The sequence below is a fragment of the Ranitomeya variabilis genome, chromosome 1 (assembly GCF_051348905.1).
Source record: "Ranitomeya variabilis isolate aRanVar5 chromosome 1, aRanVar5.hap1, whole genome shotgun sequence".
In the NCBI taxonomy this organism is placed as follows: Eukaryota; Metazoa; Chordata; class Amphibia; order Anura; family Dendrobatidae; genus Ranitomeya; species Ranitomeya variabilis.
In genome coordinates, this window is record NC_135232.1 from 698,980,055 (window position 1) to 698,996,732 (window position 16,678).

The following is a 16,678-nucleotide window of genomic DNA, read 5'->3' on the forward strand; positions in this document are numbered from 1 at the left end:
ATTTTGGTCTCATCTGTCCACAGCACCTTCCTCCACATATTTGGGGAGTCTCCCACATGTATTTTGGCAAACTCAAAATAAGCCTTACACAATTTTTGCGTCTAAGTAAAGGCTTTTATCTGCTCATCCTTCCATCAAGGCCACCTTTAAGGAGTATATGGCTTATTGAGGTCGTATGGACAGATACCCCAGTCTCTGCTTGGGAACTCTGCAGCTCCTTCAGGGTTACCTTTGGTGTCTATGCTGCCTCACTGATTTATGCCCTCCTTGCCCGGGCTGAGAGTTTTGGTGGGCAGATCACTCTTTGCAAGTTTGTTGTGGTACCATATTCTTTGCTTTTGATGATAATCGATTTGACGGTGCTCGGATTATCAGAGATTGGACCATTTTATGTATAACCCAACCCCGACTTGTACTTCTGAACAACACTGTCCATGACTTGCTTGGAGATCTGCTTGGCCTTTATGGTGTTTTCTAGTTTCTGGAGATCTCCTTGGTCTTCATGGTGGTGTTTGGTTAGTGGAGCCTCTTCTTAATGGTGTTGCAGCCTCTGTGGCCTTTCAGAAAAGTTAAAGTGTGTATACTGACAGACATGTGACACAGATTGCACACAGGGGGATGTCCTGTCACTAAGCACGGGACTGATGAAGGGAATTGCCTGCACAAGAAACATTTAGGGGCTTCATCGCAAAAGGGATGAATACATATGCACATAACAATTTTTATAGTTATTTGACCCCATAAATTTCACCAATTTAAACTATTTAGTGCTGATGCATCACACACAAACCAGATTACAAAAATATTTAAACACAGGTTGTAATGTAACAAAATAGGGAAAAAGTAAAGGGGGTTCAATACTTTCACAAGCCACTATATATCCTGTGATACCACAGTACTGTACCATATAGCAAAATTACAGTTCTATTTAGCTACACAGGAGGAGTAACAAAGAAGTCATTAGGACATTCAATAGCCATGCTTAGTTTGATAACGCATTGGCAATAGTCAGTCAGCAGCAACCCGAGTTTGCTCAGTTTGCTGCTGGTACAGCGTATGCTTAGGAGCCTCCTTTGTACAAGTGCACACTGAATGTGGTGTAGAGTTACATCAGAGTGTGTGAAAGGGTTAAACATCCAAACATACATTAAAATAAAGTATTAGAAGACCACCAATCCACTAACCTCTCTGCCACATCGCAGAAGTATCTGACACAGCTCTTCCAATCCTCCGGAAACCCATTTTTGAACTTGGTTATCAGCCATATTGGATAGCCTGACAGGAGAGGATCAACATTATAAGAAATTTCTCTTCTTCCACTTCCCCCCTTTGCTTGCTGCCCGTTCACATACCAAAATCACTCATGCAGACGGCATTTGCGTCCCCTATCAGCTGGTACACACTTCCAGTTATGGTTTTTAATATGTTGCTCTGGAGTTGCTGTACTATGATATTACTGTGCCAGAGCTGAAAGTCCAAGTCCCTGCAACATGGGAATAAGAAAAAAAAGAAAATCAGCAATTGCGCCACATATCACAAAATGTTAAAATAAAAAAAAGAAAAAAAAAAAAAGGGGGAAGCGTAGAGGATTATTGAACACCTGCGGGGAATAGAACTGGTTAATGACCTATGACGTACATTTTCATCATGGGTCGATAAGCAAAGTGTGAAGCCGGATCAGAAGCTGCGCACACACCAATATAAGGCAAAAGCAGATGTCAAATCGGTTACATAACCGGCATCTGCATACGGTAGCTGCAAATGAGCCATTTAAATGACACTACCAGCTCTTACACCGGCACTCAAATGACAACTGTACTGGTGCACGCCGGCTGCTCCCCACTGGCTCTGCGTGACACAAATGAGTGAAACCAAGGGCTCATTACAGCATTTAAAAGGCATTATAGAATGCTTTATATCAGGCCTGAAAGGTGGTGCCGTATCTCATATCAGCCAAACCTGTTGACAGGTTCCCTTTAAGTGCCATGATGAGCTATCCGTTCTACTCAATTGTGTCTTGCAGGGCCAGTGGGAGCACATTACGTGTACCGATAATGTCATCATTTGAGTGCTGCTGTTGGAAAATTCTAGAAAAAAAGAATTGAAATGCCAGAGATTCCACTTTTTGGTAAAAGATCTCGTATAAAAAAATAAAAAACAATTGTGAAGAAAATATCATATGTACTCCAAATTGGTATTAATAAAATCATCAGCTCGTTGAGCAAAAAGCAGCAAGTCTGCAGACGGCACCATGGACGAAAAAAAAAGTGGAGACCAATTTTCGTTAGATAATGAGATAGATAGATAGATAGATAGATAGATAGATAGATTATAACAAAAAAGGAACAGCACAACTCTTTACCTATCTTCGGGTGCAAGGCCCCCAGGTGATCCGTCCAATGATTACACCAATATACAAGTATTCAAAAAAAGAGGCAGCACTCCATTTCTTCTATGCAAGCGTGGAAGATTTAATCAACCCACGTGTCTGGGCGACGTTTCGGCTCCAAATGAGCCTTTCTCAAGGCTCAACTGGTTTGACAAAGAATGCAAGACCATACGGAAGGCCCTAAGAATGGCCTCAAATAAAAAACACAGAGACCCCAGCAACCCCACTCTGAGAGAAGCCTACCACACCGTACAACGAAATTACAAAGCCATCCTCAGAAAGAAAAAGCAAAACGACATATCTACCAAACTCCTCCAACTCCAAGATGCCCTTGAAGACAACAAATTTTGGGAACTGTGGAATCACCTTGGATCCAACCAGAAAAGCAACAGCCTCCACATCCAGAGCGGCAACATCTGGCTCCAGTACTTCAAGGACCTTTACAATTACATCCCAAGTGAAGACCTGAACCTGGCACAAAAAGGGCTTGTGAAAAAACTGAAAGATATGGAGGAAAAGTTCAAAGATTTGCAAAATCCTCTGGATACACCAATCACACTGACAGAAATAACAGAAAGGATCACATAGATAAAAGGTAAAAAAGCCAGCGGTCCAGATGGGATCCTCCCAGAAATGCTGAAATGCAGCCCTCCAGACAGCCAGGCTGCGATAACAAAACTATTTAATATTGTACTGCAGGCCGGCTGCTTCCCCAAAAACTGGAACCAAGGCCTCATAACCCCTATACACAAAAATGGGGACAAGTACGACCCAGCAAACTACCGAGGGATATGTGTCAGCAGCGACCTGGGTAAACTCTTCAACTGCATCCTGAACAAGAGGATTCTCACCTTCCTCACCGAGCACAACGTCCTTAGCAAGAGCCAAGCAGGGTTCATGCCAAATCACTGCACCACTGACCACATCTACACTCTGCACAGCCTCATCAAGAGCCACGTCCACAATACAAAGAACGGGAAGATATACGCTTGTTATGTGGACTTCAAGAAGGCCTTCGACTCAGTGTGGCACCCAGGACTATTCCTAAAACTGCTGGGGTGCGGAATAGGAGGCAAAACATATGACGTCATCCGAAGCACCTACATTGAGAACAGTTGCAGTGTGAAGGTCAACGGAAGGAGGACGGCCTATTTCCAACAGAGTCGAGGAGTGAGACAGGGCTGCAGCCTCAGTCCAACGCTCTTTAAAATCTACATCAATGAGCTGGCAGTGGCCCTAGAGTCCTCCTCAGCACCAGGACTCACCCTCGATGACACCCAGGTGAAATTTCTGCTGTACGAAGATGACCTTGTGCTGTTATCACCAACTGAGAAAGGCCTCCAAGATCATCTGAAAATCCTAGAGACCTTCAGCAGCACATGGGCACTGCCAATCAACGAGAAAAAAACTAATATCATGGTGTTCCAGAAAAGAAAGCAGAAACCCACTGGCCATCCTACCTTTATGATAGACAACCGTCCACTTAGGGTATGTGTCCACATGCCGTTTTACATCCGGAATAGCAGCGGATTGAACGCTGCGTGGAGCCGCAGCGTTCAATCCGCAGCGTCCAGATGTTACAGCATAGTGGAGGGGATTTTATGAAATCCCGTCTCCACTATGCGTGGTAACACGCACCTGGTGGCCCTGCGATTACGGACATGCGGCGCGTCTTTTTAGATCGCAGCATGTCCGTGTACCTTGCGGCGACGCTGCACCGCCGCAAGGTAAATCACAGGGCCCTATGTGTGGGGTGTGATGATGCCGGATGTGTGCAATGAACACATCCGGCATCATCGCATCTCCAGAAGGGGGCGGAGTTTTGGGCGGAGCAAGTGTGCTGCTCCGTCCAAACCGCCGGCCATCCTGAAAGTGGACACATACCCTTAGGGTACTGTCTCACAGTGGCACTTTTGTCGCTACGACGGTACGATCCGTGACGTTCCAGCGATATCCATACGATATCGCTGTGTCTGACATGCAGCAGCGATCAGGGACCCTGCTGAGAATCGTACGTCGTAGCAGATTGTTTGGAACTTTCTTTCGTCGCTGGATCTCCCGCTGTCATCGTTGGATTGGTGTGTGTGACACCGATCCAACGATGCGTTCGCTTGTAACCAGGGTAAACATCGGGTTACTAAGCGCAGGGCCGCGCTTAGTAACCCGATGTTTACTCTGGTTACCATCGTAAAAGTAAAAAAAACCAAACAGTACATACTCACATTCCGGTGTCCGTCAGGTCCCTTGCAGTCTGCTTCCCGCTCTGACTGACTGCCGGCTGGAAAGTAAGAGCAGAGCACAGCGGTGACGTCACCGCTGTGCTCTGCTTTCACTTTACGGCGGCACTCAGTCAGAGCGGGAAGCAGACTGCAAGGGACCTGACGGACACCGGAATGTGAGTATGTACTGTTTGTTTTTTTTTACTTTTACGATGGTAACCAGGGTAAACATCGGGTTACTAAGCGCGGCCCTGCACTTAGTAACCCGATGTTTACCCTGGTTACCCGGGGCCTTCTGCATCGTTGGTCTCTGGAGAGCGGTCTGTGTGACAGCTCTCCAGCGACCACACAACGACTTTCCAACGATCACGGCCAGGTCGTATCGCTGGTCGTGATCGTTGGAAAGTTGAAGAGTGTGACAGTACCCTTACAGAAACCAACAGGTACACCTACCTGGGCCTAAAATTCAGCCAGTCAGGGAGCTTCAAGCAAGCCATAGAGTTACTAAAAGACAAGGCATCCAAAGCCTTCTATGCCACCAGAAGGCGTCTGTACCATCTCAAGGCACGAGTAACCGTCTGGCTAAAAATCTTTGACTCCATCATTGCCCCAATCCTTCTCTACAGTAGTGAGGTCTGGGGCCCAGTCTCATACCCAAACTGGTCAAAGTGGGATGCTGGGCCGACAGAAATATTCCACCTAGAGTTCTGCAAGCATCTTCTCCAAGTCCATCGGAGCACATCAAATAGCGCCTGCCGAGCAGAGCTGGGCAGATTCCCACTACACATCGCAAAGAAGAAGGCACTGTCATTCAAGGCTCATCTACAAAGTAGCAGTCCCAGCTCCTACCATCACAAAGCCTTCCTACAGCAGGAAGCCCCAGGAAGCCTCCCAAGAAAAAGTACCCAAAGCCAGTCTGACCAAGCCATCAACATACATGGCCTGACAAAAGGTGAAATCCAGAAGATGGTACACAAAGTCAAAGAGGAATACCTCAGCATCTGGAGGAACGACAAACAAATCCAAGAAACTGACAATATACCAGAATCTACAGAGGGAGTACAAACTGGCCCCATATCTAGAGAAACTAGAAAACCCCAAAGATCGACAGATCCTGAGCCGGCACAGACTGAGTACCCACAGCCTACTCATCGAATCCGGGCGGCACCGACAGAACTACAAGCCCCGAGAGAGCAGACTCTGCCAGCAGTGCCCCCAGGAGGCCGTGGAGGATGAGGCCCACTTCCTGCTGAGGTGCCCCAAATACTCCGCAGTGAGGGACACTCACTTCAAGAGACTGTCTGATCTCCTCCCAGACTTCACCTCCATGGAGGAAGAGAAACTGCCGATAATACTGGGGGAAGAGGAAAGTGTGGTGACGGTAGCAGCGGAATATGTCAGTGCCTGCCACAGACTAAGAGGAGCCTGATATGTCATGGACTCCTGTACCCCAACACTGGACATATCCCTATCCCCCGACTAAAGAGCCTGATATGTCATGGACTCCTATACCCCACCCTGGAAACATCCCCTATCCTCTAAAAGGAGTCTGATATGTTCTGGACCTCTATAGATAGATATAGGATAGATAGATAAATATTGGATAGATAGATAGATAGATAGATAGATAGATAGATAGATAGATAGATAGATAGATATAGGATAGATAGATAGATAGATAGATATAGGATAGATAGATAGATAGATAGATAGATAGATAGATAGATATAGGATAGATAGATATAGGATAGATAGATATAGGATAGATAGATATAGGATAGATAGATAGATATAGGATAGATAGATATAGGATAGATAGATAGATAGATAGATAGATATAGGATAGATAGATATAGGATAGATAGATAGATAGATAGATATAGGATAGATAGATATAGGATAGATAGATAGATATAGGATAGATAGATATAGGATATAGATAGATAGATATAGGATAGATATAGGATAGATAGATAGATAGAGTTACGGAACCCCCCAGCACCCAGAATATGTTGTGCAGTCGTATGTATAATAGGTTCCATGTGAAATGCATCAGTCCACAGGCTGCGCTCCTGGGCAGCGGAGACAAGATATTCTCCTTCTGACCTCCCCCCACCTTTGTAATTCCCACAGTAAATATCGCCGCTTTTCAATTGGCCCGCCCTCTGTATCTGTGTGATATATTCTGTGTCCTGTGAGTAAAGTGTTGTCACACTGGAAATATGTGGAGAAGCAGTGATCTTTTATATGCGCCCATGTAATGAAGGAATTCCAGCAAGCGTCCTTAATTCAGACTCCAGCCAAAGCAGAGTGGACCTCCTGAACTACGGGGTGGTACTAAAAGAGGTACCCCAGCACGGTAGACCCCGTTACAGATAGATAGATAGATAGAGGATAGATAGAGGATAGATAGAGGATAGATAGAGGATAGATAGAGGATAGATAGAGGATAGATAGAGGATAGATAGAGGATAGATAGAGGATAGATAGATATAGGATAGACAGACAGACAGACAGACAGATAGATAGATTAGATTAGATAGATATAGCAAAGATAGAGTGGGGACAGGTATGACCCTGCAAACTACAGAGGAATATATGTCAGCAACAACTTGGGGAAACTAAAACAAAAAAACACTGTAAAATACTGCGCTATAGAAAGAATCCCATGGGGGTTGGTGGTTTAATTAACTGTAAGTGAATACGCAGAAAACACTGCTGTGCCCTAACAGGTCAATCATTAGCTGTTTGATCACACTTATGACTTCCTACTGTATGTATTCATATTCAATCGTCCCTGTGTTAATCATGCATTACTAGATTAGCATACTTATATATTTCACATACCTTATTAGCGTATATAGATGTGGAATCTAATGCTGTATGGAAGGGCTCCAGTATACGTTGTTTGTGCAGCCAGTACTTGTGGGTCTATGTGGAACTTAAGCAAGCGTGCACGTACCAGGTATAGCTTGTAGGCGGGGCAATAAGTGGAGGGGAAATGCCGGAGCGAGTAGAGCCAGAGGTGCCCTGGCCAGTGGCGTCCCTGGATACACTCACAGATACAAAAAAGATGGCCGCTGCTGCGCAGTCGCACAACTACGACGTGACGTCACTGGGCAACGGAATAGCAGAAGGGTCAAAACCTTGTGAAATATATAAGTATGCTAATCTAGTAATGCATGATTAACACAGGGACGATTGAATATGAATACATACCGTAGGAAGTCATAAGTGTGATCAAACAGCTAGTAATTGACCTGATAGGGAACATTAGGGCACAGCAGTGTTTTCTGCGTATTCACTTCCAGTTAATTAAACCACCAACCCCCATGGGATTCTTTCTATAGCGCGGTATTTTAGTGTTTTTTGTTTTAGGTTAAATTATGTGATAGAGGGAAGCACAGCCTCTATCTAAATACCAGCAGCTTGTTCCCTTTTCTTTTCTCTCCCTCTCCCCTCTTCTCTCCCCCCCCACCCCCCCAGCAGCGCCAGTGTGGTTCTTCGATTCATTTTAACTTGGGGAACTGTTCAATAGAATCTTCAACAAAAGGATCCTTAATTTCCTCACCGAGCATAACGTCCTCAGCAAAAGTCAAGCGGGATTCATGCCAAACCACCGCACTACCAACCACATCTACACCCTGCACAACCTCATTCAGAGTCATGTCCACAACACAAAGCACGGGAAGATGTACGCTTGTTTTGTGGATTTCAGAAAGGCTTTTGACTCAGTGTGGCACCCGGGCCTGTTACTGAAACTGCTAGAGAGCGGAATAGGAGGAAAGACCTACGATGTCATCAAAAGCTCCTACACCGAGAACCGCTGCAGCGTGAGCGTGAATGGTAGAAGAACGGCTGATTTCCAGCAGAGCCGCACCCTAAGCCCAACGCTCTTCAACATTTACATCGATGAGTTGGCCACCACTCTGGAATCTTCCCCGGCACCAGGTCTCACACTCCATGATGCCCAGGTGAAATTCTTGCTGTATGCAGATGACCTAATGCTGCTGTCACCAACTGAGAAACGTCTCCAACAAAACCTGAAAATCATGGAGAAATTCAGCTCCACATGGGCACTGCCGATCAATGCAAAGAAAACCAACATTATGGTGTTCCAGAAGAGAAAGCCAAGACCGAACCAGCACATTCCATTCGTGCTAAACAACTGCGCTCTTACAGAAACTGACAAATATAACTACCTGGGCCTGGAAATTCATCAGTCAGGGAGCTTCAAACAAGCCATAGAGACCCTGAAGGACAAGGCCTGCAAAACCTTCTATGTCATCCGAATGAAACTCTACCATCTGAAGCCGCCAGTGAGGGTCTGGCTAAAAATCTTCGATGCTATAATCACCCCAATCCTCCTGTACGGCAGTGAAGTCTGGGCCCTCACACATACCCAGACTGGTCAAAGTGGGATTCCAGTCCAACAGAAGTATTCCACCTGGAATTCTGTAAACACCTTTTCCAGGTCCATCGGAGCACCACCAACAGTGCCTGTCGGGCTGAGCTGGGCAGATTCTCACTGCAACCCTAGCTCCCATATCCATAAAGCCATGCTACATATAGGTGGTCCCCACAAACCAGGACCCCCAAAACAACTCAACCAAACCCAACCTGACCGAACCGTCAACCAAAACAACCTGACAAAAGCCACAATCAGGAAGATGGTAGAGGAGGGGCAGGAGAAGTACATCAGTGTCTGGAGGAACGAGATCAGCAACTCTTGCTACACTGCACCACACACTCAGCAGTGAGGGAGACTCACTTCAGGAGACTCTCCGATCTCTTCCCGGATTTCAGCTCCTTGAAGGAGGAAGAGAAAACATATATCCTGCTGGGGGAAGAAGAGAGCGCAGTGGAGATAGCAGCGCAGTATGTGAGCACGCGCCATAGACTGCGAGAAAGACAACCATGATATGCCATGGACTTCCTTAGCCCCCACCCTGCACCCCATCCATCGTCCCCACAGTCCCCACCCATTATCCCCACAGTCCCTACTTCCTACTGTACACGTGCTTTGGAAAAAAACTAATGTTTATTTGGTCCTGCCAATAAAGCTTCGTTGAATTGAATTGATATAGGATAGATAGATAGATAGATAGATAGATAGATAGATAGATAGATAGATAGATAGATAGATAGATAGATAGATAAAGACAGATTTATAGTTTAGATTCAGTATTTGCCTTCACTACTAAAATCACATTGCCTGGTTATTTCTTCAGATACAAAGTCATAAAAACAAAACTCAGAATTGCATTTTTTTCACAGCAGTTAGAATTCTACCCCCACCACGTTTTCAAGCACATTATATGAGAAAACGAAATGCAAACATGTTCTGAAAAATCAAGCCCGTTAGGCTTCGCTGACTGAAAACTGAAAGAAAAAAAGAAAAAGAAATTGTAGCTCGAAAATGCAAAAACTAAAAAAAAAAAAAAAAAAAAGTCTTCCTGATTATTAACTCCTTCCCACCTATCAAAGGCCAAAATGTTTGTATATATCGCCATATCACAACCTTTTTTTTTTTTTTTTACAGGGTGAGTTGCATTTTTGAATAATGCCATATAATGTGTTGGAAGAGCAGGGAATTACGGTGATGGATATTCCTGGGCATAAGACGTCTAGTGGGCGCTGCATCCTTTCATACAAGAGTATGGAGCCAGACTACCCCAACTAGACGGCTTTTTCCCGAGAGTATTCATATTGCACACATCACCACCGTTCCCAGCTGAGAACAGATGAATCCCCACAGACCACATTATAGACTGGACAGCCCCCTTGAGACTTTCTCGTCTCCGTTTACACTTAGTTTTTTTGTTTGTTTTTTTTACTTTGCAACAGAAAAATACACCACTTTTTTTGGCGCAGTGTGTCACATGATTAAGGAACGTCCCCTTTCCGACAAGCCACGCCCCTTCAAAGAGGCCACACCTATATGTCAGATGTCTTAAACCGTGTCTAAAACAGATCATCGATATAACGGAAGTCATGAAAGTTGTTTTTTCATCTGACAATTTAACAGGATTGGTTCGTAACGAAATTGAAAGCAAGAACTTACTGTCGCTTTCCTTCTACGCATATTCCATCGTTCGCCACGGCTCTCACAATCCAGTCCGACAGTGAAATCTTCTTCTGGGATGGAACAAACAGGCAATAAAATTGGTTGGTTTGGAGCCAGTCACCAAAAAGACATGAAGATATGTGCACACAGTGTTTTTGGCGCAGAAACCTCACATTTTTGGAGGAGTTTGTCAGAAGAATTTGGAGAGTACCAAAATCTCTCCCCCCCCCCCACAAACCCCCCCCCCCTTCCCCCCCCGGAAAAAATTCCTCAGCGATCTGCCTAACGTAGCTGGATGCGCCTCCTAGTGATCGGCTGCAGCGGTCACATGCTGTAGTCATGACGTCACAGTTGCAGCGATAACAAGAAAGACCCGGTGACTGTACTAGAGCGACAGGAGCCATGTAAGGCCACAGCTTTTTTTTTTTTTTTTCCTTCCATCAATACAGCCATATGAGGCTTGTTTTTATGGGACGATTTGTAATTTTGAATGGCAGCAATTATTTTACTGACAAATTCTACCATTGTTTTTATGATATTCATTGTATGGTACAGAAAGACCTGTTAAAATGATTTCCCAGGCAAGTCTGAAGATGGTGATATAGAATTTTTTTTATTTTTTTACAGCTAGAAAAACAATTCTTAAATTGTGATCGAAAACGCACGAGCAATGATGTCATTTAAATGCCAGAGACAGACATTGAAAGCGGCATTTAAATGGTTAAACGTTAGCAAAGGGAGCGAGCACCGGCCGCTGCGTTAAGTATTGCGGGATTTTCAGACTTATTTCGATGCTAAAATATGAGATCTAAATAGGTCAAATTTAAGAAAAAGAGCTGACTTTTTTTATATTTTTGTGAGAAGCACTTCTTACCTCCTCTTTCTTAGGCTTGACGAAAGGTGGGCTGGAAGCGGCTGGGACAGGTGGGCTGGTAGCGGCTGGGACTCGTGGCTTCTGTTTGCAGGGAATATGCACCATCTGAGAGTGACTCATCAGCTCACAAAGCTCCTTAAAGTGATCCACAAACTCTTCATTGGGGTCGGACAGGCTTGGGAAACTCTCTGCAGTTTTCTTGGGAGTTGGGGTTCTCGGGTCTTTGGGGGTCATCCCTTTACTGTTTTCTTTAGACATTTCGTAGTCTCCTTCGCTCCCCAATTCCCGCTTGATGTCATCGGTGTCTGATAAAGAGCCGTTAGCTATGTCTTCATCACAGATTATTGCAGGCAAGTCCTCGTATACCCACTCTAAGAACCAAGAAATAGTAACTGGTTATACGAGACCCCACTACAGAATATACACTGGCCAAAAGGTGGGAGACCGGTGGAAGAGTATTAAAGGAATGGGGCTTTGAGATCTTTTGTCCTATTGTGCTTAGAGGGGTGGGGAGAGGCTTCTGCTGCAGCAGGCTGTCTTACCATGAGGAGTGGGACATGGCTGTGCTCCTGAGACACACAGATGATTTCTTCCTCAGTTTTGATTGTAATATGAAACAAAATTGGATCAAAGGTAAGAGATAAATGGAGCGAGTGCGGAGATATATTACATTTGTGCACTTTCTGCGCTTAGTATTCATCAAAGATGACCCACCACAGGCCATTCTTGTTTTACCTGGTGTAAAAGCCGCTGTTCTCCTGAATCAGTAGTAGTTTTTCTTTTGTTCCTGCGCCTCTCCGTTCCTGAGAAATGGCCCCATCTTTCCTATATATATATATATATAAAAGATTTTTTTTGTCAACTGGGCGCGGTCTTGAATACTTTTGCGATTACGCTCACTTCGCCAAGACAACTAGATTTACATAGAGGGAAGAAGAAACCCTATCTCAGGAACGGAGAGGAATGGGAACAAAAGAAAATCAATGCCGGACTCAGGAGAACAGCAGCATTCACACCAGGTAAAAAATGGACATATTTATAGCAAGTAACAGATCCCCTCTAAAAGGAGCGGTCCATTAAGACAAACAAAAAACGTATGCATGCTAAGACATGACATCTCATGCTGATCACCGAGGGTTCAAAGGCTTGGGACCCCCACAATTCCTCGGCATGAAAGGCTCATGGCTATAGATAAGCTGTGCAGTTGCTTCTCTCTATCCAGAGCAGCGCTCCTGGTCCTTTACTACCCAACAAAGCTGTATTTCATCGGACATGACAATGTTTTTCCTGATGTGACCACCTTCCACCACCCGCCATTAAATTTGCAATGTACGGTCCCCATATTTGGCATCCTCCTTTACGTCACATCTGCTATGGAGTGGAAAGATGAAGTGGAAATCTTACCAGAGTCTGAAGAACTTGTTTCATCATCTTCTCGCAGAACATTATGCTTCATCTTCTGTTTACAGCCTAAAGGACCAGAATGTAACAAACATCAACTGGAAAACCTCACATATACTGTAGACCAGCTATTAAGCAAAACAGGATTCAGACGTGCCCCTGATGGAGCAAAGGGATACCAAAGTAAGAAACTTGTGCACCTTTCAGATAGCGTGACCTTTCAGACGGGCACAGGAACGCACGGCAAAGTGCAGTGAGAATTGCTCCTCGCTCTAGACGACTCCGTTCATCTCGAAAGTACAGATAAAAACAACTGTGTAATACTTGATTTGTCCTATAGTGGTGCTGCAGGGGAACTGAATTTGTTTCTGGTTTTGCTCACTGATCGGAGCTGATCGATGGGTTAAAGCAGAAGCAGCAGCCTTGTATCATTAGACCTTTTTAACAAAAGAGGACTGCTTAAAAAAAAAAAAAAAACCTCAATCCCATTTATTTTTTAATCTAATGATGGATATATTATGCTAAAAAATAAAAAATAAAAGTAAGATATACAAATTTACAAATACACATGCAGATTGTAAGACACACCGGATTCTAAGAAGCACCCCAAATTTTGAGGAGAAAAATAGGGGGGAAAAAACCCTTTCTTTTAATAAAATGGTGGTGCTTCTTATAATCCATGCGTCTTTTTGCTTACCGGGGGTGGTGCCTGAACAGTCACAGCCAGAGGACGCGGCAGACACAGCGGCGCACGGCGGTGGAACGGGGACAGGTGAATATCACCAGTGCCGATGTCCTGAGCCAGCGGCGACACCGGTACCTGGCCCCCATAGAACTTCAGTGTCCCCGCCTGCTCAGGACACCGGCACCTGGCCAGGTGAGTACATCATTTTTTTTAATTTTTTTTTTTAATTGCAGCAGCAGCAGCATACGGGGCATATTATTCTATGAAGCATCTTATGGGGCCATCAATAGTGATGAGCGAATATACTCGATACTCGAGATTTCCCAAGCACACTCGGGTGTCCTCCGAGTATTTTTTAGTGCTCGGAGATTTAGTTTTCATCACCGCAGCTGAATGATTTACAGCTTTTAGCCAGCATAAGTACATGTGGGGGTTGCCTGGTTGCTAGGGAATCCCCACATGTAATCAAGCTGGCTAGTAGCTGTACATCTTCCAGCTGCGGTGAAAAAAACTAAATCTCCGAGCACTAAAAAATACTCGGAGGTCACCCGAGCGTGCTCAGGAAATCTCGAGTAACGAGTATATTCGCTCATCACAAGCCATCAACATTTATGGAGCAGCATACGCGGCATATTATTCTATGGAGCATCTTATGGGGCCATCAACCTTTATGGAGCATTATATGGGGCATAATATTCTATGGAGCATCTTATGGGGCCATTATTAACCTTTGTGCAGCATTATATGGGGCATATTTTAATATGGAGCATCTTATGGGGCCCATCATGAACTGTATGGAGCATTATATGGGGCTCCTGATTCAATATGGATATTCAAAAACATTTAACCTACTGATGTCTCAATTAATTTTAACTTTTATTGGTATCTATATTTATTTTGAAATTTACCAGTAGCTGCTGCATTTCCCACCCTAGGCTTATACTCGAGTCAATAAGTTTTCCCAGTTTTTTGTGGCAAAATTAGGGGGGGTCGGCTTATACTCGGGTCGGCTTATACTCGAGTATATACGGTAAGTGCGGGGGGGCGGGGCTTTCACAAAATGTCGGCAAAGCCCCCGCACCACCAAACACCCGCAGTGGTGCACATGCGGAAAAAAAACCCTCATCACAACCTGCGGCCTGTAGCAACGCTCTACTCTGGCTTCCTCCAGCAGCGACCCTGGGACCCTGCTCCACTGCGGCCGGTAAGGTATATCCTTATCAGACACACCCCCATTTTCCCCAAAAATGTTTTGGGGAAAAAAGTGCGTCTTATAATCCCAAAAATACAGTAATCACAGACAAAACTAACTAAGAGCAGAGTAAATTTTTTAGGACAGACTAAAGAAAACACTTCCGTCCAGCCCAGGAGTGGCTGGAGAACGGCACAAGAATTTAAAGAGATTTTCCCATTTCAGAAAACCCTTTCTGCCAGGCTTCAGTTTATCTGCAGCACAGACGTAACAGCACTACAGCTAATCGGTTATCTCAATGGCTCTGCCTGGGTAGATGGAACAAGCTGCTCAAAGCCACTGAGCTTAATAATTGGCTGCAGCACTGTAGACACAGAGAGCAGCAGTGGAAACTCAGTGTTGTACCCAGGGAGGACGATTAAGGCATAGTTTATTTTATTTAAACAAAACTGCATAATAAACCTTAATAGACGAGATGGACAAGGGGTGTTTCCCAATTGTATCTCTTCAGATGGAAAAAGTGGCTAAAATTACTTCTCATGAGCAATAGACATATTAGAAAAGGACAGGTTCTAGGAAATAACTTCCAAAAAGAGACAACCTCAAAAAGCTCATTCTCTAAAGTAATCTTCTAAACTCTTGGAACATGAGGTGCAGCTTGATTTCCCCAACCATCGCTGCCTTATACAACAGACCTGAGTAGGCCATGATAGTTTCTTTTATGCATAGTAGTAAATTCAAGGTTTACCTTTGATCAACTCATTGGATTCTGCCCCTGGAATATTGGCCTCACGTTTCTTTTTAATGGCAGCACTTTCCGTCGGCTCTTCAAAGAAATAAATTGGATTGAAAGCTTGTAGGACTCTTCTTGAACTTCGAACACTGGATGTGCTGATATTGGAAAGTTCATGGCCATTTCTTCGAGGCAACCCTGCCCTTGTTCGATGACGCTCATGATATGCCTTGAGGGCATCAACTTTTACAAAGTTGGGCAATTCCTCATCCTCTGGGATAACGGTAGACTGATCGTCTGTTGTAAGGACCTTTCGTCTTAGGAGGGCCCTCTGTTTCATTGCCAGCTCCTTCAGTTCTGTAACTGGAGTCATTCTATCTTGTGGAATCAGGTGCACAGGAATAAACAACGGAGGTTGAATGGAAGAATGAAACGACCCTGGCAGATTTTTCTTTAAAAACATCCCTTTTGTGTTATTTTATACTTTTAAGGGTCTTGTTGAATGTGGGAATATTCATTATTAAGGTCTTTATTGCAAGGCAGGTGTCAAGTGCTCCATGTTACCTACGAGAAGAGAAAGGGGGAAAAAAAAACTAAATGACAATATAACATAAGGACGGTTTCACATTTGCGGTTGTGTCTGCAGCGTTTCTTCCGCAATTATCCGCATGTGTTGTGTGTATTCCTATATTTAACCCCTTCATGCCGCGGCCCTTTTTCGTTTTTGTGTTTCGTTTTTCGCTCCCCTCCTTCCCAGAGCCATAACTTTTTTATTTTTCCGTCAATATGGCCATGTGAGGGCTTATTTTTTGCGGGACGAGTTGTACTTTTGAACGACATCATTGGTTTTACCATGTCGTGTACTAGAAAACGGGAAAAAAATTCCAAGTGCGGTGAAATTGCAAATAAAGTGCAATCCCACACTTGTTTTTTGTTTGGCTTTTTTGCTAGGTTCACTAAATGCTAAAACTAACCTGCCATTATGATTCTCTAGGTCATTACGAGTTCATAGACACCTAACATGTCTAGGTTATTTTTTATCCAAGTGGTGAAAAAAAATTCCAAACTTTGCTTTAAAAAAAAAAAAAAAGTGCCATTTTCCGATACCCGTAGCGTCT

The 16,678-nt window shown here is 44.3% G+C and overlaps 1 protein-coding gene across 10 annotated transcripts in view; it reads right to left on the reverse strand.

Annotated features, from left to right (window-relative positions):
• MIS18BP1 (MIS18 binding protein 1) overlaps positions 1-16,678 on the reverse strand; it is a 138,385-nt gene that overhangs the window by 92,521 nt on the left and 29,186 nt on the right. For 4 of the 10 annotated variants that reach the window (XM_077267294.1, XM_077267293.1, XM_077267291.1 and 1 more), the window contains exons 2-8: positions 15,576-16,124; positions 12,954-13,019; positions 12,092-12,118; positions 11,550-11,920; positions 10,673-10,746; positions 1,353-1,483; positions 1,185-1,275 (exon numbers count right to left, since the gene is read on the reverse strand). In XM_077267294.1, coding sequence (XP_077123409.1) covers positions 1,185-1,275; positions 1,353-1,483; positions 10,673-10,746; positions 11,550-11,920; positions 12,092-12,118; positions 12,954-13,019; positions 15,576-16,023 — 1,208 coding nt within the window. In that variant the 5' untranslated portion in view covers positions 16,024-16,124. The remainder of the gene's footprint in view (positions 1-1,184; positions 1,276-1,352; positions 1,484-10,672; positions 10,747-11,549; positions 11,921-12,091; positions 12,119-12,953; positions 13,020-15,575; positions 16,125-16,678) is intronic. The other 6 variants (XM_077267297.1, XM_077267296.1, XM_077267295.1 and 3 more) reach the window with 4 other exon arrangements.